This window comes from Callospermophilus lateralis, chromosome 2 (genome assembly GCF_048772815.1).
Source record: "Callospermophilus lateralis isolate mCalLat2 chromosome 2, mCalLat2.hap1, whole genome shotgun sequence".
Taxonomy (NCBI): Eukaryota; Metazoa; Chordata; class Mammalia; order Rodentia; family Sciuridae; genus Callospermophilus; species Callospermophilus lateralis.
The window spans coordinates 115,675,888-115,697,665 of NC_135306.1; the positions used below are offsets into that span (position 1 = coordinate 115,675,888).

Consider the following 21,778-nt stretch of genomic DNA (forward strand, 5'->3'; position numbering starts at 1 on the left):
TATTTAGAGACGGGGTCTCACTAAGTTGCTGAGGCTGGCCTCAAACTTGTGATTCTCCTGCCTCAACCTCCCGAGCAGCTGGGATTATGCACAGCTGCAATTTTATTTTTCAAATACAGAAGAAGAAGAACAACTGCTGCTGCTGCTTCTTCTTCTTCTTCTTCTTCTTCTTCTTCTTCTTCTTCTTCAGAAGCAAATCATAATGACCTCTATCAATTATTCTTTGACATCATGTTGAGCTTGGGAGGGAGAAGTCCTGGATTAGGTCATAAAGAGAAAGGAAGGAAGGAAGGAGGCAATATTATACAAAATATTATATCCAAAAAAAATTCCATTACATTTTAGGGGTATTTTAGGTGGTATGATAATATTTTAGGAATTACTCCAGTATAACTGATTCTTCTACACTATTAGAAGTTTTGTGATCAGAAATACTCAAAACTGAGACTGATGTGAGAAAAGAAGATGCTTCTTTGGACTAAGTAAGTGCAACTTTCTTAAAATGCTTTCACAGTGTACTTCTGAAGTACAGGTTTTGGAAGGACGCCAGCTCTTACAGAAGAAATTATTTCATTAGGTAGTGATTTTATATTGAAAGAAATACCCTATTTTATAACATTTTGAGTTCTATTGCCCTAGGAAAGAGCCAGTATTTGAAGGCGGGTCCAAGGCGTGCCAGGGGCAGTCTCCTCCCCCTTCCGAACCTTCTTCCTCATTCCTTCCAGTGCCCTTGGCCCTTTGCTTCCCAGGACTGCTGGATGCAGATCTGCAGCAAGGAGTTTTGCTCTCCCGTGCCATCTGCATTGCTGGCTGTCCACTCCAACTACTGAAGGGACTGTCACCTTTTACAGTCTCCACGGTCTTAGGAAAATAAAAACGACCTCAAACCTCCAAGATCACTTCCTCTTTCAGAAAACTATTTGGTACAGGTAAGCAATATTATTCCTCTTTATTTAGAAATCCAAGCGTGGCAATTAGAGTTGATAAAAAGCTATTAAGAAGAGTTTTAAGTCCTTTCTCATCACTAAGGCAATCAGTAACAAGGAAATAAGAAAAGTTTGAGCAGAAACTGTTAAAGAGTTTCACCTTAGGACAGAGATTCTCCAACTTTTGGGTCTCTTGCCCGCTCTGCTCTCTTAAAATTATTGAGAACTCTCAGGAGTTTTTGTTTCCCTGGGTTATTTACTGCCTTACTATAATTTACTGTACTAGAAAGTAAAACTTGGAAATTTAAAAATTAGTTACATACTAATTTATCTTAAAATAATAGTAAGCATATTACAATATCATAATTGACATTTTAAAATTAAAGTTAGCTATGTGTTCCCAGAGGGAGCCCAGTGTGAAAGAATAACTTCATTTTTCACTTTTGCAAATCTCTTTAGCGTCTGGCGTTACAGAAGACACAGGGAGTCTTTTTTGCATTCAGTCTCTGTCACACAGAATGTAACTCTGGTAAACTCTTTTGTATCCTCGTGAGAGAATAAGAAAGAAAAAGATAAATCATACCCTAGAATTATTATAATATAGCTTTGACTTTGCAAAACCCTGAGAATTGTTGCTTTAGAGTGATATAATAAATAAGCTTTTCTTTAAAGGAAGTCTCGACTCCAAATCAATTATACTAAAAGCAAGCAAACACCTGGCACAAGTATATCTGAAGGTATCTGTAATATCGCCTTTGGGCTGGGCTACCATTGAATAATATTATGACATTTCCCAGGAGAATTCCATTTCACAATAAGGGAAGGGCTGAATAACTCTATTTCAAAGTTGAATAACAAAAAATTAGGACATCCTTAAACCCCTTTCTTTCTTTCTTTTTTTTTTTTTTTTTGTATTCAGCTATTTCAAGTTCTGTTAAAACTGCTTCAAAATGTCTTTTTCCCCTACAGTGTGTTCTTTTTATTGCTTATAAAACTAAATTCAGACTTCTCTATATGACTTCCAAAACCCTCCATAATCTTGTGTTCACTACAATGCAGCAGAACTGTTCCACTACAGTCAAAAACGAGGTCCATTCAGTCCATCACCCACAACCACTTTGTTCTGGTTATCACATAAATGCTCTTCCATGACACTCTCTACCTACCCTTAACCATGCCTTTCTCCTTCTGTTCAAATCTTGAGCACTCTTTGAGATTAAATTCAATTCTCTTTTTCACATAAGGCCATTTCAACTACATCAGTTCCATTTGACTTTTTATTTTACGTTTATATTTAGTAGTTGAATCTATCTTTTATAATTAACTAACTCATTTCCTAGTTCATTCATTTTACCCTTATCTCTTCCACATCTGCATACACACATTTACAAGATGGCACAGTTTTCAAAAGCAAAATGTTATATAGAACTGAAAAGTTGGGTTTTGATCTTTTCTGTTGAGATGGCTCTCTACCTGATTGTAGGAAATTAATTATGTAGCATGCTTCCTCATTTCAGCCCACATTCATCCAGAGAATTAGAATTTTTCAGAAAGGCACTAATAAAAACATTTTGGGGGGTTAGGGCTGTAGCTCAGAGGCAGAGTACTTGCCTAGCATGTGTGAGGCACTGGTTTTGATCATTAGCACCACATAAAAATGAAACAAATAAAATAAAGACATGCTGTCCATGTACAACTACAAAAAATTTATTTTTTATTTTTTTAAAGAATTCTAAAGAAAAGATAAACATAATCATAGTAGCTTTTAAAATTCAAGGCATTTTTACATTTAATCTAATACTGTGTTTTTAAACACATAGTGACTTAACAATGTTGGTTTTATTATAAGTAACCAATAAATATATGTGCTGTGTCAGAATTATAAGGAAGTGGTCCCTGGGGCATTTGCCACAAATAAATGGTTGTTTCCTGGCAGCCTTAACTAGAGTCTAGAACTGCAGAATGCTGGGGCTGGAAAAGACCTTCAAGCTTCACTATTTAACTTCCTTGTTGTCCAAATGAGGAAACTGAGACCCTCAGAGTTAAGTGACTTGCCTCAGACAAAATTGGAACTCATGTGGCCTAGTTTCTATCATGATATTCTGCCATCCATTCTCCACTGGCTAACTTTGAAAAAGTTATATAACTAAGACTTTATTTTTGTTTCAAGAAACCTGTTGTTACTACATATTCCTGGGAGGAGCGTTCTGAGGTGGTTTATAATTCTTTTCTTAAAAAAAGTCAATAGCCCAAGAATCTTTAGATGAATGTTGAAAACATTTTATCCAATGGGAACTATAATTTTTATATACTAGAGTTGTGAAGCAAAGCAAAGGAACATGGATAAGGAAAGATAAGAGAAAAATTAGGAGAAGTAAAGGACAAGAACACAAACTTGTAATCATAAATGAATTGAGATCTAACAAAGTGGTAAGAAAAAAAACAAATGAAAAATTCAAAATTAACACAAGAAATGAAAAAGAAACTATCAAGGAAAAAAAGAAGGGAAGAGGATATTTTTAAAAGTCATTCTAATTTTTTTTTTAATTTATAATCTTCCCTCATTTTCTTTCTCTTTCTCCTTGGCTTTTAGACAGAGGAAAAGGTTGTTTTTGTTTTTGTTTTTGTTTTTGTTTCCAGTACTGAGGATAGAACTCAGGGGTGCTCTACCACTGAGCTGCACAGGGTCTTGCTAAGTTGCTGAAGCTGGTCTCAAATTTGTGATCCTCCTGCCTCAACTTCTAGAACCGCTGGGATTACAGACCTGTGCCACCATGCCCAGCAGTGGAGGATAAGTTTTAAGAAAGAAAAAGGAAATTCTATTAATAATTTTTATACTATTATCTTGGCAACAAGCAAATATTTATTCATTTAATATTTATTTAACTCTTACTACGTTGTAAGCTCTTTCCAGGTGTTGAAGATTTGGGGGGAAAAGAATGACGTTTTCTAAAGAAATTCAGACTAAAACTAGACAAACCTGCCTGGAATCAAAGTAATGTTAATTCAGGATAGTAAGAGTTATTTCAGAAGCCCGAACAGGGAAGAGAGGAAAGGGGGCTCTGAATAGAGAATGACCAGCTAGGAGTAGAGGAGTAAAGAAGGTTTGCCTAGAGGAGATATTAAGGCATGAAGGAAAGAAGAGTTTGGTGGATGAAAAAAACAGAGGAATTCTGACCTGGTGGGGGAATTACTCTGGTAATAATATGTAATATGGGAAAGTCTGAAAGCAAGAAAACTTAAGTTTACTTAAGTACTAAAATAGAAGATGTGAGAAGTGTTGAGGCTTGATTTAAAACAGTGCTGGCAATATAAAGAGGCCATACCAAATTTTAGAGACATTTCTGAATCAGAATCTCATGTTATCAGATAAGAAAAAGATTAGACAAAGGAATCAAGATTGACTCCCAGGGCTGGGGTTGTGGCTCAGTGTTAAGAGCGCTTGCCTAGCATGCGTGAGGCACTGGGTTCAATACCTGGCACCACATAAAAATAAACAAATAAAGTAAAGGTATTATGTCCACCTATAACTAAAAATATATTTTTAAAAAAAGATTGACTCCCAGGTCTTGAAAAGTTACTTGGACATGCTTTGGAAGATAATTCATTAGCTATCTTACCATTCAAATTGGATTGGAAGCTAGAACTTGACATTTGTGAATTATGTATTCTCCAACAACTACCATGCTCCTAAACTTGTTATGTTGCTTCCTAAAAGTAGTTTGGGATAGCTTTCTTTCTCCCCCATCCCCGCATTCTGTCCTGGGTTTTACTAACTTACCTTCTGCTACCTCCATTTGGTTTGTGTAAATTGTTCTACAGTGACCACAACTTCCCAATTGCCAAATTCAGTGAACTTATTCAAGCTTGTATCTAAATTATGGGCTCTGCAGCTTCTGAATTCAAAGAGCCTCTCCTAGAAATTCCTGAGAACCTTGGCTTATGTGTCACATCCCTTTTAGATTTGCAAAACTGAACTAAATGTTTTTCCACTTAGGCTGTTTTTCATTCTTTCTCTTCATTGCTAATGAGGTAGTCAATCACTCAACAAATTGCCAGTCAGAAACTTTAAAGTCATCCTCAGTTCCTCCTCTTCCTATTGACTCACAACCAATCCAAAAAAAAAAAAAAATCCTGCTATTGAATTCACTACCTTAGTCTATGGCCTCATCAACTTCTGTTAAAATTGCTTCCACAGATATTGCTCAGTGGTAGAGCATTTGCCTTGTAAGCATGAGCTCCTGAATTCAATCCCCAGCAACACAAAAAATTAATAAATGAAGTTGCTTTTGAAGTTGCCTCTGTCCCAGACTTGCCCAATGGAATCCATTCTCCATAATGCTACCAGAGTGAGCTTTTAAGTCATCAATTTAACTGTCTTTCTCCTGCTTAAAATGTCCTTTTTTAAGTGAAAAAAAAGAAAAATTTAACCTCTTTAGCTTGTTAAACAAAGCTTTTGTAATCTGACTATCCTTCCCAGGTTTTTGTCAAGGCAACTACACTGCAAGTTCTGTTTTCTGTGAATTGAATCAAGCAAAATCAAACAAATGTAATATAAAAATGATAATCTTGGAATAATAAAGGGAAATAATGTGAATTCTTTCAAATTAAATAGTTTATCTAGAATGACATAATATCAAAGCCAGCAAGCCAAGGGAGTTGTTAACTGTTACATTGCTATACACATGGAAGTGTCTCTTATACCTCGTAAAATTATCTGCCTCCACATCAAAATCATATAAGTTAATCTATTCTTTATATATCTCAAAAGTTCTTAAGAAATCCAGATTATTATTGTGGTATGTTTTCAACATAACAAGTTTAAATATTTTTATATCTGGTAACAACCTTATCAACATGTTAAGTGGTATTATTACTGCTTGTTCGAAAAACATCTCCAAATATTAAGTTGGAACAAAAGTTAGATGCAAGAAAAAGAAATGTCAAAGTACCATCATGACAAGCTGTGTGGTCAAAGCATTCTATAAACCAGTAGTAATCATGCCTGGAAAGTGGATAAAAAGAACATATACACTTTGGTGGTGACAGCATGCACTACAAGAATATCTCTTCCCAAGCTTTTACATTTGTTCCCAAGGAAAAAATAATCTCATACTTATGTGAGGTCTTCAGAGACACATCCTTCCTGGAATGTGATTACACTTGCATTATTTATGATGAGGCCTCAAACAACCCTCCCTGCTTGCTAGCCTTTGTTTACAAGGTCCTTCTTTGTGGACACTCTCCCCTGGCCTTGAAAATACTGCCTCACCTTTAAGGCCACACAGTCATCATTTTCTCTGAGAAGTCTTCTCCAATACCACCAAACGGAGGATCTCTTGTAAATTCAGCCCTTACAGTGTTCATTAAACTATTTCATAACTGTGTATTTGTCTCCCTCACTAGCATCTGGGTCACTGGAGGACAGGAGCAAATTTTCATATGTGGGTGTTTCATCAGCTTCTGACCCCAAACCTGATGCATAGTGAATACTCTCTGACTGATGAAAGAGTTTAAAAATTATGTAGTAGAGCCAGACATGGTGGCACACGCCAGCTACTCAGGAAGAAGGATTTCAAGTTTGAGGCCAGCCTGGGCAACTTAGCAAGACCTTGTCTCAAAATTTAAAATAAAATAAATTTTTAAAGGAGCTAGAGATATAGCTTGGCAGTAGAGCATGTCTGGGTTCAATTCCCAGCACTGAAAAAAAAAATTCTATAGTAATTACTTTATTCTTACGGTAGTTAAAAATAGCTATCTTATTTTTAAGGTGACTGTGTCCTTCTCTAACTATTAGTTAATTTAATCCAATTCCTGCTCATGTTGCTCAGTACATTTCAAGTGAATTACTTCAATAAATATGTAAATTAAAAGTAGAAAAGACCAACTGTAGTCATTATTTCACCCATTTATAACCAAACAAAATAGAGTCCTGGCATAACAAATGTCTGCCAAAATGAATTCTGACACTGATAAAAGGAATTGTGTTAAGTAATAAATCGATAAAAATGAATAAAGAAAATGCCCTCATGGAGCTCACAATCTAACTATTATAGGTCTGATTTTTAATCTTAAAGTTTGTTTACTTTTAGTAAAAACAAATGTTTAGATTTATCTCAGAAACTTTTTTATCCTCTATTTTATTATTTTCTTCTCAATCTCCCTTATCCCCCATTTTAAGAAATTAATTGATAATTCTAAACGATTTGTCTTCATTTTATTTATATAAAATACATTTACTAACTATTCACATTTGGATGCAAGGAACTGAACCTAGATGAAATTGTTCAAAGCTCACCAAGTAACAAAGTATTTTAGGATAGCTTAATTTTTTTTTTTTTAAAGAAAGAGTGAGAGAAAGGAGAGAGAGAGAATTTTAATATTTATTTTTAGTATTTGGCGGACACAACATCTTTGTCTGTATGTGGTGCTGAGGATCGAACCCGGGCCGCACGCATGCCAGGCGAGCGCGCTACCACTTGAGCCACATCTCCAGCCCCAAGGATAGCTTAATTTGAATTAAGTTTTTTCAACTCAGTTTTAATTTCTTGTTTCCTCTACTATATATGCTTGCTTGACCTCAGATTTTCTAGAAAAAAATTGAGTCAGTTCTTTACATATGAGCACAGATTTATAAGTACTCCCCTATATACCATTGTTTTGGTCAGTTTTCTATGATTGTAACAGTATACCTGAGACTAAGTAGTTTATTAAGAAAAGAAATTTATTTGGGCTCACAGTTCTGGAGACTGGAAAGTTCAAGATTGGGTAGCCACATTTGATAAGGGCTTCATGCCACTTCAACTCATAATAAAAATGAGAAGGGCAAGCGACAAAACACAAATGAAGGACTTATTTTAACAACTCACTCGTGAGAAAAGCACCAATGTGCTCTGCCTCCATTAGGTCCCACCTCCCAATATTGCCACACTGGGGACTAAGCCTCAACATGATTTTTGGTGGGGACAAATCATTGATGACTATGATTTTGCCACCTTGCTTGGAGCCCCAACTGTAACCACCCTCAGGAGCACAAAGCACTTCTAAACTTCAGAGAAGAGCTTCCTGATCTTTTTTTTTTTTTTTTTTTTTTTTTTTTTGGTGTAGGAAAGTTCTAAGTTTTCCTCTGAAAATTTGAGTTTTTTGAAATAAAGTGGCCATAGATAGATTAAGAGGAGAAAAAGCTGTAACAGACTTCCTAACAAGCTAGTGAAGCCTCTAGCCCTTTCTCAGAACAATGTATTTACATCTGTAAAATTAAATACTTAGAGTCAGACACAGTGGCACACGCCTGTAATCCCAGCGACTCAGGAGGCTGAGGCAGGAGGATCCCAAGTTCAAAGCCAGCCTCAGAAAAACTGAGGTGCTAAGCACCTCAGCAAGACCCTGTCTCTAGATAAAAATACAAAATAGGGCTGGGGATATGGCTAAGTTTTCGAGTGCCCCTGAGTTCAATCCCTGGTACCAATAAATAAATAAATAAATACTTAGACTTACAAAGGAAACTCATTATATTAAAGCTGAGTTACAACAATTTAATCAAAATTTAAAATAGATGTGATTTTTAACACATTAAACAAGATCTCTTGGTAAGACTAATAACTTCTGTAATTTCAAAATAGAGCTTAAGCCATATTTCAAGATCTCTGTAACAATTGAAACAACAGGAAATGTGCATTTCTATTAGTGACAGTCACAGATGCCACTGATAATTCTGTGGTTTGTTTCCTGCACAAATAATCGGAAGAAGGCTAAATTTCAGTTAGAAGTGGTTAACATAAATATGTATTTTTCCCATTCAAGTTCATAGATTTCTCATACTTAGAACCCTTAATCCATGACAAAATACTGGAAGGATACACACCATATTGTAGTGGGATAAGGTGGGGAAGAGTTAAGAGCAAAAAGAAGCAATTAGAATTTTTTCAAATTCTGTATTGTTTGATATTTTTACAGAAAGGTCATATTTAGGTACTATTTATGTAAAAACATGGTCTAATCCATACTCCATATTCAAAGCTGCTGCTGCTGCTCAAAGAAAAGGCCATCAAATGCCAGAGCCTTTCAACCTTCCCTGCCCCTGCCCCAACCCTCTGATGGAAAAGCCATTTTTATCATTGCCTCAGTTTTAATACTTTGCCAATGAAGTTGTGAACCTTTGGCTTCTCATTCGTGGGAACCCATTTGTTATAAGTCAGGAATGAACAAGTCCCTAGTTAAAGAACAGTATTAGATGTGTTTCTGGTATCCTCATTTGCAGTATGTTTATAAGGATTATATGTTTATATTAACCAATGAACACTAGGACAATTAATTCAGTTCAATTGTGAGCCATTTTTCCACAATAATATTGTTTAATCAGAAAGTGCTTTCTCTATTCCAAATATCTGATGATTCTTAAGAGAATGTTTAAACATGGGTACTCATACTGAGTGATAAACTGACTTCTAAATTTGCAGGTAGATCAAGATAACAATAAAAGTGTCCTTTTATATAAAAAGAACAATCATTGCCTCTTAACAACAGATGATTCTTTGCTTCCATTAGGAATAAAGATGGCTGCCACGCCCACAGAAAATAATTATATCAACTTTGTGGAAATGACATTTATTGATGATACACTTTACTTCAAAGGTTAGTCGTAAAGCAATAGGACAAACATATTTGAGGCTTAGATAAATGTATTCAACTAGAAAAGTTGTGAGGTAAACTATTAAGTAATTCCTGTTTGTCACCAGATTCCATTGTAATATTAAGATCTCTCTTCTCTCAAAAAAATTGAATCTCTAGAAATTAACCACAACACTTCCAAAGTCCCAGTACTAGTTCCCAGCACATGTCTTAGCACTTTAATTAGTAGTAGCCCACTCTCAAGGTGTTAGCAGGTACACATCCTGCAAGTCCCACAAAACTGGGTACATGGAGGAAATACTATCTCCCAAAGCAAATTGGTAGATTATGAAATCCCCTGAATATAGAGTTTTGTAAGTGAGTTATACCATCTTATGTAAATGTATTGAATAAAAATTTATTCTTATGATTACTCTTTCATGAGCAATTTGATTTCAATAGAAAGTTTAGCTTCATTTGAAAGCTTCATAAAAAATTCTTAGGTGACTTTCCATTTGAGCAATAAATTTAAGAATAAAACTTATGACTTTATAAAATTTCTCTTTAGTTATGTATTGAACTTTATAAATCTTAAACTTAAGTTTTAAATCTAACTTATCTAGCAACACATTAAGTCTAATGAGCTTCATTTTATCAGCCTTTTGGATGATAATAAAATATTTTTTGATGGAGGCCAACAAAGGCCACCAGAAAAACAGGTTAAAGATGGGAGCAGCAGAACAGAGTCATCAAAGGCTAGGGTAAGAGGAAATTCTGTGTAGAAATATATAATTTAACATTATTTTTTTCTCCTTTTTCTCTCCTTTAGCTGAAGACGATGGTAAAATATAAATATATTTCTCCTTATTTGTAAAGTAGGTGGCTCAGCCTTGGCACATCCACATCACTCTTGTCAGCTGGGAGACACTGTCCACATGGTACCAACCTATTTGAGAAGGCATCATTCCTCAAAGAAATGTGGAGTGAACAGCACAACATCGGATCGAAGATAACCATAAGGGATACGAAAAGAACCACTATAAAATTTGCTTCCTACACCTTAGGAATTTCTAACTCTTAGAAGCTACAAAATAGACCTTACCTATTACACAGGTCCTAAGATTATCAGGGAGACATAGATTGTCTGGAGGGAATAGGAAAAGGAGACCAATGTAAGAGAATTGTCCAAAATCAGTATCTCCCTTCTTAAACATCCTCTCTTAGAAGTGCTTTGGGGAAAAGTCTAGGAAGCTCCCATGGGAAAGAGTATTCTGGAAGTCAAGAACCTAGAGGGGCTGAGGTTGTGGCTCAGCAGTAGAATGCTCGCCTAGCACATGTGAGGCCCTGGGTTCGATCCTTAGCACCACATAAAAATAAATTAATAAAAAATAGGTATTGTGCCAAACTACACCAAAAAAAAAGAAATATTTAAAAAATAAGAAGAACCTAGGAATGGGTAATGTAAGCAGACCACATTGAAAGGCCAAGATATGAAAGGAAACATGGCATATATAAGGAACTAAGGGTAATTCGGGATAGGAGTAGAGTGGAAGGAGGAGAACAATGAGAGAAGCTAGTGAGAAACAGGGTGCAGATTAAGAAGTTCTCTTATGCCAGGGTAAGGGATTTGGACCTTGTCTTGGGGGTAATAGAAATTTACTAAGCACAGGACTAATTTCAGAACATTTCAGAGTGTGGTTCATGTATATGAACTAGACACTAGAATCTCCAATTTCTTCTTTGCTGTTACTCTATCATCCCCTAGTTGTTTGACTCATTCTTACTATTCAAAATCATCATACTTCCTGGGTCTATAACCCAGTTATCAAGAAAGGTCATTAAAGGAAGACCAGCCCATTCCTTTTAAAGGCTTTACTTAGAAGCTATACACATCAATTCCACTCATATTCCATTGACAAGACACATGGCCACACCAACTGCAAGAAATCTGGAAAATATATTTTTATTCTGGGTGGCCATGTGCCTCATTAGAATTCAGGGATAACAGGATCATCTTTTAAAATATCCTTCTAGCTTCAGTATAATGAATTGATGGTGTAGGATGAGGATGTGGGGGATAAAAAAAAAAAGGAAGATAACAGTTAAGGGACTGTTATTTTAGTCTCTAAACGAAATTGTATGGAGTGACAATGAGAAGCTGCAAATGGATTTTAGAAATACTTGAAAGAACCAATAAGACATTATTTGGGGTTAGACTTGAAAGGGGATATAGAATAAGGCAGAAAAGATGATGCCTACTTCCCCCACCACTACCCCTGAACCAGAAAGCATCAATTAGGTTTAGCAGCAGAAAGTTTGGTGATTGTAGTGAAAGCAGATTAATAGAGAAATGGAGGCAGAGGCAGATTTCAATAAGTAAAAGAGTAAATGGAAAGTAAAGAAATGATACAGACAATTCTTGCCAGAAGCTTGGCTGTTCAAAGAGGGAAAGTAGGCTATAGGTGTACACTGAGGTGGGCTTGGTGGAGGAGTTTTCAATATCAAAGAGCTTTAGGTTTTTCTGATTATAAAAATAATGTGTTTGTGCATAATGTGTCAAAAGGCATTCTACTGCCATGTATAACTAACTAGAACAAATTACAAAATAATCTGTTTATTATGATTCATTCTAACAAAGAAGATGCTTTCTGGCCCTTGATCTTCAAGGCTGCAAGATGCAATGTGGTGCTGGTCCCTTCAACAACAGCACTCAGAAGCCAAGCTTGGAGTTTTGTAGTTAAAAGACTAATGAGTTCAAGATATAAAATACCAACATAAAAGATAGACAAAATGGATTTGACTGCATAGGGAAGGAAGAGAAGACAAGAAAAGATTAGGAAGGAAATATTAGAGTCAGGAGACTGGAGGTCTTAGTGAAGTCTGAGAATATGTGTAGTTAGAGGAAAAGCATAAACAAACCAGAAGGACAGGAAACTGATCAGAAAGTGGATATCTGAAGTGAACATTTCAGAGGGTGGTTCTGAGTAGTAACAGGCAACAGTGAGCCGCTGGAAGCAAGCTAAAAACAACAGTCAACTTGATCATAGCCACTTCTGGAACAGAAGATTATAATCGATATTGAAAATAGAAATGTACAGAGGGTCTATTTATACACTTAGAAAAATATATTTTAATAACATTTAATGTATATTGTAGACAACCTGGAATCAGATTACTTTGGCAAGATTGAACTTAGACTCTCAATCTTAAGAAATTTGAATGACCAAGTTCTCTTTGTTGATCGGAGAGAGCAACCTGTGTTTGAAGATATGACTGATTGTGACATTTTAGGTATGTTTTTTTGTATCTTCAAATTCAGAGATAATTAATGATTTCTTCTCAGTCCATTTTACTGCCTACATATTTCTATACAAGACCCAATCCTTATATAAAAAGCCATAGATGTAATAATAATTTCTCCTATAAAACACTTTATGAGTTAGCGTGAAAAATTTGATCTAATAAACACATTGCTGGAGTTTACATCATTCTGCATCTACATTTGGATCACCAATCCCTTCATTTTAATTGTATTAACTGTATAAGATCTCTATAGAGTTGGATCCTTAATCCTTGCTGGTTATAGCTGAAAATATTGATAACATTTGGTAACATTTTAAAACTCAAAATTAAACATTAATATGCAAGCATTTCAAATGAGTCAGTCTTCTACCAAAAACTTCAAAGATTGTCTTAGAAAATGAGTAAATTTATTGAGCCTCTTAAGGTATGACTTCCACATATCAGATTTGGGACCAGGTTGAAGTAGTGAATGTACATTTTTTAAAAACATGGAATTTATACCTTTAATAAATATATTTTAATCATCTAATTAGCATTCAAAAGCTAAAAACAATCTTAGAATTCAGAATATATTTAACATGTTCAAAAAGTTGTCCCATATGTGTTGTACATACATTTAAATGTGTTTTAAAGAGGCCTGGTAAGGATAATTATGAATGTAATGCACTCCACTATTGTCATGTATGTAAGAAATAAATTTAAAAAGAAAGAAAAAAAAAAAGAGGCCTGGTATGTAGCTCAGTGATAGACTGCTTACATTGCAAACACAAGACACTCATTCCACCCGAAGTACTGCAACAACAAACATCTTTTAAATGTGTTTAAGGAATCTGGCCAGCTGTGTGTAGTCCCCTTTTGCTCTCTGGTCAAATCTCAGAGTGCAGAATTGGCAGTGGGTCTAAGAACTGTTCTTTGGTTACATTTCCAAAATATCAATGCACAAAAATTCTTCTAACTAGTATTCTCATTTATTAATGTTTATTTCAGGTAATGAACCCCGAACTACATTTGAAATATACATATATAAAGATAGCCAACCTAGAGGTCTGGCTGTAGCCATCTCTGTGAAGTGCGAGAAATATTACACTCTTTCCTGTGAGAACAAAAATATTTCTTTTAAGGTAAGACTGAGCCTGACTTTGTTTTTAGCCATATTAATGGACAAAATTAGAAAACTCAAATATCCTCAGTTCAGCCTTTGATCTAGAACAGAAAGAGCAAGAAACAGAACCATTGAGATGGACAGTTAACAAAAAATTGTCAAACTCTTCAACCTCTTTCTATAACACTATGGTTTTTCTGATCCTGTCACAGAACAAATAGGCACACTTGTTTCATAACCTGAATGTCTTAACAGCCAACCTGTATACAAATAGTAGTATAGAATAAGTATGTGAATTATAAATTCATTTAATAGTAGCAAATGACTTTCTAGATAAACTCTTGCTACATAGATTGAAGCTAATTGTCCTGGAAATCTGCTACTTTATAAACTATGATGAAGATGTTTTAATCCCTAATTGTTCTTTTCTTGCTTCTTAGTCTAAGTCTTAGCCACATCCTTCAGTTTTCAGTTGATGTATCTTACTTTTAACATTGATCTAATTGAATAAAATTAATAAGATCAGCTGTAAAATAATGCTATGATTTTCTCAAAGTCAAATTCAAAATATTTTTGGCCATTACTTTTTTCTCCATTATTCTCCATTATTCTGTATTATTTTCTCTGTTTTCTGTATCATTGTTAGATAAACAACTATTAACTATAGCTGCAGACTGTGCCAGAAAATTCCTTCCCAATGAGAGCAGCCAGAGGTTGCTGACAAATTGACAGTTCTTTAAAGGAGAATCACATGTTGTAAAGACTCTGAGTAGGAGTTTTTCAACTAAGAACCACTGTCAGAATCACCACTCCCAATGAAAAAAGTTAGAATATGACCTCAGTGGAGAGGCCAAGGGGCAATTTGAAAGAAAAAAAAAAAGCTATTCTGAAATATAATCCAAGTAAGAACAGTGATTGTGCAACAAATAAAGCCTCCAGACAAATTTCTTACTAGAGTGAACCCCTTCAGATGGCAATTTACAGTTCCTACCCCAGAAGCTTAGTTATCATATTGGAATTTGAGGCCTGGAGTGGAAAGGATTAAGCAGTTAAGTGAACAAGAAAATTGGAAGGGAAAGAAATGGCCAACCTCAGGCTTTGTGGGTAGAAGAAAACTACTTCAGCTGAAGAGGCAAATTCAGAATCTGAGATAATACGGAATTTCACATGAATTCTTGTTGAGAGAGACTGACTAGGATATTACGATCAAAGTAATGCTTAGAATATAGTAGGAATTGGAACAAATCCAGGTTTAGGAAACCCTGGAGCTTATACAATTTTCGTGACCCATTTAAAGAAATAAAATATAAAATTATATTTTATAAAGTATAAAATATTATAAAACAGAGGCATAAACTACAATTTATTTAGGATTTTTTTTAAATGAGGTTCTTAGGCCTTGCTGGCACTATGGAACACACCTTAATTCCAGCAACTTGACCGCCAGGACAGGAGGATTGCAAGTGCCAGGCCTGCCTTGGCAACTTAATGAGACTCTGATTCAAAATTTAAAAAAATAAAAAAGTACAAGAGGCAAAGCTCAGTGGTAAAGCACCCCCGGGTTCAATCCCTAGCACTAAAAAAAGAAAAGAGGGCCTTAGAAGAGAAACTTACATGTGATCAGTCCTGACATTGAAGCTTCAATAGCTTCTTAGGGAATTTATTTCTGGAAGGAACTCAGTAAATATTAATTGAATGGATGGATGGGGAAAAAAAGGGAAGGGGAGAGGAAGGGAAGAGAGGTGAGATGGGAGGAGTATGCTAGCACCAGTATTAGCTCCTGTTCTTTAATCCCTTTTCCTCCACTAATAATAATCTTAGAGGAGGTTACTGTAGAATAGGGTCTAGATAATAAGACATGTCTGGCTGCCATTTTAAGCTCACCTTTCTGTGTTAGCTATTAGCTCTGAATTTCTTTGCACATTTACAACATTTACAATTTCTTTGAACATTTACAACACCAAGAGGGCTTTTCTTCAGGAATTACTATCAGTACCTGTTTCTCACCTATATATCCAGACTTTGCAGTGGAATCAGAAGTGTACAAAAGAGATGATGTTAGGTCCAGTTTAACTTTACCTGCATCCAATTCATCCCTCCTCATATAAAGGATCCTTGGCCCTTAGAGCATGTGTTTCACCAGGTAGCCTTTCCAAGTTGTGGATCTCCAAGGTCACTCTATCAATTTGCCGTGTACTTTCCCTGGGATGACTTTAAGTGGCCACGACCAAGACTCAGGAAAATTCCAAGGATTTTCTTGTCTCACTTCTGAAATGTGACATTGAAAAATGATTAAAAAGATCACCTATTTTATCCACACTCCCACCTTCAACTATAATTTTCCACGCTAGGCTTGATCTAACAAGTTCATTTTCCTCTGTGATATTACTAAAGCTTTTGATACTTTGGCCAAGAATTGTTTCTTACTTATACATTAGACTTCAGCTTCGTCCCAGATTGACTCCTACAATTTAAGGTTTCTTCCTAAATTGTGGTTTGCTGTAGACAGCTGCAAAAGAAGATATCAGTGATGGAACTAATTTCTACTGTTATCAACTCAGGATCCTCACTTGTTGGTAAAGGAAAAGGTTATATAACTAAGTTGGAAGTACTCATCTCCACCAGTGCTCCAGAGTCTTCAAGGCATCTTAGGAGGAAGGTGGATGGATGCTATTTTAATTCTAAAAGTTTATTCATCAGGCCCTACGATGATGAGAATCTTTGCTACTATGGGGTCAAAATTTAGTACAAAATGTCTACTGGTTCCAGGATTAACATGGAAGAAACTTGGACAGTTCCCACATTTTCTAGTCTATGCTGAATAATAAACATGGTGCAATACTAGGAAATGTGGGTACTACTTACAGTTAGATGACCAGCAGGATTATAGTTGCAAGTAATCTAACCATTCCTCACAAGACCCTGTCCTCTGGTTAAAAGATACAGGAATCAATGTGTGCCTTTCAGGGCACACAGCTCAGCCAAGTAGGCTATATTCATGATAAAAATTCAAGACCACTCTGCACCAGTATGCCTCACAGAGAAAAAGTCAAGGGCTGTTGACTGAGCCAGTATAGCAGGGATATACAAGAACCCAGGACCCAGCCTTAAGAACAACTATTGTATCTAATTATAGTAAATTGTAGTTTTAGGATCCAGTGAAAGAAGAGACTGAGATTTTTGGCATATCCTGCCTCTCTCAGAATTGACTCAGACACTAGAGCTACCAAGGTTTATAGAAGGATGTTTTTGTCAGCTTTTTGTTGCTGTAACCAAAATACCCAATAAGAATAACTTAGAGAAGGAAAAGTTTATTTTGGCTCACAGTTTTTGAGGTTCAGTTCATGATTGGCCAGCTCCACTGCTCTGGGCGCAAAGTGGGCAGAACATCATGGCCGAAGTACATGGTTAAGGAAAATTACTCAGCTCGTGGTAGATAGAAAGCAGGGGGTAAGGCAAAGTACCAGGGACAAAATATAAACTCCAAAGGCATATCTCCAGTGACCTACTTCCTTTAGCCACACCCTACCTGTCTATAGTTACCACCCAGTAAGTCCATTCAATTTTTTTTTAATGGTTCTTAGGATTGAACCTGGGCTTTGTGCATGCTAGGCAATTGCTCTACCACTGAACCAAAGCTCCAGCCATATCTATTCAAATTATTAATCTACCTAATGGATTGACCCACTAATTAGGTTATAGCTCTCATAATCTAATCATTTCACCTCTGATCATTTTCCTACATTACCAGGAGCTGTGGGAATACACCTTATAAGCTGTAACAGAGGAGGTCATCAATATCTTTAGATGTGAATGATTGGAGGAGACAAGAACTGATATTAGCTCCAAAAGGTGTGGTCTTTGCTAGAACTCCATTTCATCTTGAGCAGATGGGGGCTCCACTTAATGGAAGTGGAGAGAAGGAAGCTAACCAACAATAGGAAAATCAAGAAGTCTGAATGTGGATGTGTATTCATGGTGGAAAAGAATCAGAGTGGACAGGAAGAATGGGAGGTTAGAAATTAAGGAGAGGAGATCAATACTTCTATATTTAGAGATTCTTTTTCTTAACTTTCAAAAAGAAAAACTATTTTAGTTCTGTTCAATAGTATATTTCTAAATAAACTGCATATATTCAAATTGCTCATATCCTAAAAAAGTTAGTTAATTTTGTGTTCTTTTTCTCTATAGGAAATCCATCCTCCTGATAATATTAATGAGACAAAAAGTGACATCATATTCTTTCAGAGAGCTGTTCCAGGACATGATGATAAGAGGCAATTTGAATCTTCATTGTATGAAGGATACTTTCTAGCTTGTAAAAAAGAGAAAGATCTTTACAAACTTACTTTGAAAAAACAGGATGACTCTAGAGATAAATCTATAATGTTCACTGTTCTAAACAAGAACTAAACATTAAAATTTGTTTTCCGAGTTTTTTTTAATTGATTTTATTTTTTAAATACCCAACAGCAGAATGCATTACAATTCTTATTACACATATAGAGCACAATTTTTTATATCTTTGTAAAGTATGTTCATGCCAATTCATGTATTCATACATGTACTCTGTTTTTTTGCATTACAATTCTTATTACATATATATATAGCACAATTTTTCATATCTCTGTTTGTATATAATGTTTTCTGAATTCTTGTGTTTCAGAAAGATTGTAAGTGTTTATGAGCTTTATCATAGTCCTTTGTGTTGCTATAGCGAAATACTGGAGGCTGAGTAACTTATAAAGAGGTTTAGTTGTCTCATGATTCTAGTCCTGGAGGATCAAAATAGCATGTTGCTAGCATCCTGCTAAGGGCACCCCGTGACTGTGTTGAAACATGGTAGGGAAGTGGAAGAGAAATAGCCACAGACAGAAGGTGCCAAACACATGGATTAGACTCACTTTATAATAACTTACTCTTGAGAGGTGGGCATTGGTTCATTCCAAAGTTGGGTCCTTCATGATCTAACCATTCCCCACCAAACCCACCTTTAAGGTTGCACCACCTCAATTTTGTTACCTCAGAGACCAAAAGCTTATAGCATGAACCTTTAGGAAACAAACGATATACAAACCATAGCAAGCCTATACATGTAGTGATGAAATAAAATTAACAAGGATCTCAAAATGCATAATTTAAAAATGAGTAAAGTGGTGCCTAGGGATAAATGCAGCTCAGTAGTAGAGCACTTGCCTAACATGTAAGACCCTGGGTTTGATCCCCAGCATTGTAATGAAAATAAATAAGTTGGTTGGGGTGTAACTCAGTGGTAGAGCACTTGCCTAGCTCGTGTGTGACCCTGGGTTCAGTCCTTAGTACTGAAAAAAAAAAAAAAAAAAAAAGTCTCCCAGAACTGAATTATCTAAGTGAATAAAATATTTTTACAATATAAAAAATGCAGGCTGGGTCTGGGGCTCAGCAGTAGAGCACTCATCTAGCAAGTGCAAGGCCCTGAGTTCGATCCTCAGCACCACATATAAATAAATAAATAAAATAAAGGTATTATGTCCAACTACTTCTAAAAAATAAATGTTTAAAAATGCATAGTTTTAAGATAATACAACATTGTGCTGAGCGTGGTGGTGCATGCCTGTAATCCCAGTGGCTCAGGAGGCTAAGGCAGGAGGATCACAAGTTCAAAGCTAGCCTTAGCAAAAAGTAATGCACTAAGCAACTCAGCAAGACCCTGTCTCTAAATAAAATACAAAAAAGGGCTGGATGTGGCTCAGTAGTTAAGTGCCTCTGGGTTCAATCCCTGGCACCAAAAAATAAATAATAAAATATATATACCATTGTGTTGGCACATATATTGTACTCAATAGAATTGGTTTGAATCTTTTGGGTTATTGGTCCTAATAATGAAAGATTTTGATATTTGACTTGTTTTTGGTGGGGAGGGATGGATATTGAACTCAGGAGTACTTTACCACTGAGTTACATCCCCAGGCCTTTTGTTTTTTATTTTGAGATGGGGTCTTACTCAGTTGGTAAGGCTAACCTGGAACTTGCAATCCTTCTGCCCAGACCACCCAGGTTGCTGGGATTACAGGTGTGCACCACAGATCTGGCCTTGGATTTTAAAAAATATTCTTAACATTATTGAACTTTCTGGGACCCTTCACTTGACTAATTTCTGAATTTCTTCTGAAGTCAGGATATCATTAAAAGTCAGTTTGATCCTGAATCCAGCAACATAAAAAAGGATTATATACTCTGACAGTGTCATTCATCCCAGAAATGCAAAAATGGTCTAAATTCCTAAAATCAATTAACACAATTCACATATTAATAGAGTAAAGGATTAAACCACATTACCATATCAATAGATTCAGAAAAAAAGGATTTGACTAAATCTAAATCATAATAAGAATTCTCAACAAACTTGAAAGAGAACTTCCTCAACGTGATAATTGTCATCTATAAATACCTACAGCTAACACCATACTTAATGATGAAACACTGAATGCTTTCCCCTGTGATCAGGAGTATGCAAGCATGTCAGTTCCTATAGCTTCTATTCAGTGTTATGCAGGAGGTTCCTGTCAGTGCAGCCAGACAAGAGAAAGAAATAAAAGGCATCCAGATTACAAATGAAGAAGTCTTTATTTTTTAAAAAAAAATCATGATTTTGTATGTAGAAAATCCTACATAATATACATACGCGCGCGCACACACCCACACACACACACACACACACACCTGCATACGTGCATGTGAGCACACACTCATCTGTTAGAATTAATAAACGAGTTCAGCAACTTGCAGAATATAATAAGATCAACATGTTAAAAAATTGTGCTTCTACATACCAGCAATAAACAATCTACAAATAAAATTTAAAAAACAATTTGATTTACAATAGTACTAAAAAGGTTAAAATACAGTAGCCCCCCCTCATCTACAGTTTCTCTTTCTGTGGTTTCAGTTACCTAAGAACAACCATGGTCAAAAAATATCAAATGAAAATTCCAGGGATAAACAACTCATAAATTTTTAATTATGCACCATTCTGAGCAGCATAATGAAATCCCTCACAATCCAGCTTTGTTCAGCCTGAGACATGAGTCATCCCTTTGTCCATGCTATATATATATATGCCACCCACACTATTGGTAACCTAGTAGCTATCTTGGTTATCAGATTTACGGTCACATACAGTATAATGCTTGTGTTTACAGGGGCAAGGATGGGAGGGTACAGGGTGCAGAGTCCAGTGCTCATCTGACCTCCAGGAGTCATTGTATTGCCACAGAGACAAGATCAATGTGTAGTTTCACTGTCAGGTTATTGAAAAATGATTTATTGGAAGGATCAAAGCTTTGACTTCTCTCTCCTTCCTTCCTCCTGGGTCACACACTATCTTGGGGGTTTATCAATTTCATATCCTTTGAAGCCATCACTTTATAATTTACTTACATACTATATTTATTATTTATTGTCTCTATTCCCCAGTAGAATTTTGGTCCACAAGGCAGGAGTCTATGTCTGTTCTATTCACTATTACATCCCAAGCACCCAGAGCAAAACCTGCTACTTTACTGGTGGTGCTCAATATATGAATATATATAAGTGAATGAAGAAGAAAAATATAAATTCCAGGGAGTAATACTTTCTTACAGACAAAGCAAGTCAATCGATAAAATGTACACATTTCCAAACTTTGCAAAAACTTGAAGATTCTAGTCAAGAGCCTCAGCTCTTTGAACTGAGGGGCAGAGGATCTACCTAATTTGTAACTTAGGATTTTGCCTGTCATTTAGCCATGGCTGTTCGCCTCAGTATCTTTCATGTTTAAAGGTTTACTACAGAAGAGAGAACACCAAACACCTGCTAG

General features: G+C 35.8%; 1 protein-coding gene across 2 annotated transcripts; it reads left to right on the forward strand.

Moving 5' to 3' along the window:
- Positions 1–736: 736 nt before the first annotated feature.
- Positions 737–18,378, forward strand: Il18 (interleukin 18). 2 transcript variants are annotated; one of them, XM_076843779.1, is made up of 6 exons: positions 737–929; positions 9,474–9,560; positions 10,366–10,377; positions 12,693–12,827; positions 13,827–13,960; positions 18,133–18,378. In XM_076843779.1, exons 2-6 carry the CDS (start codon positions 9,482–9,484, stop codon positions 18,352–18,354), a joined length of 582 nt encoding a protein of 193 aa, XP_076699894.1. In that variant the 5' UTR covers positions 737–929; positions 9,474–9,481; the 3' UTR covers positions 18,355–18,378. The 2 variants fall into 2 exon arrangements, with proteins under 2 accessions (XP_076699894.1, XP_076699892.1); XM_076843777.1 differs by lacking the exon at positions 12,693–12,827.
- Positions 18,379–21,778: the final 3,400 nt, after the last annotated feature.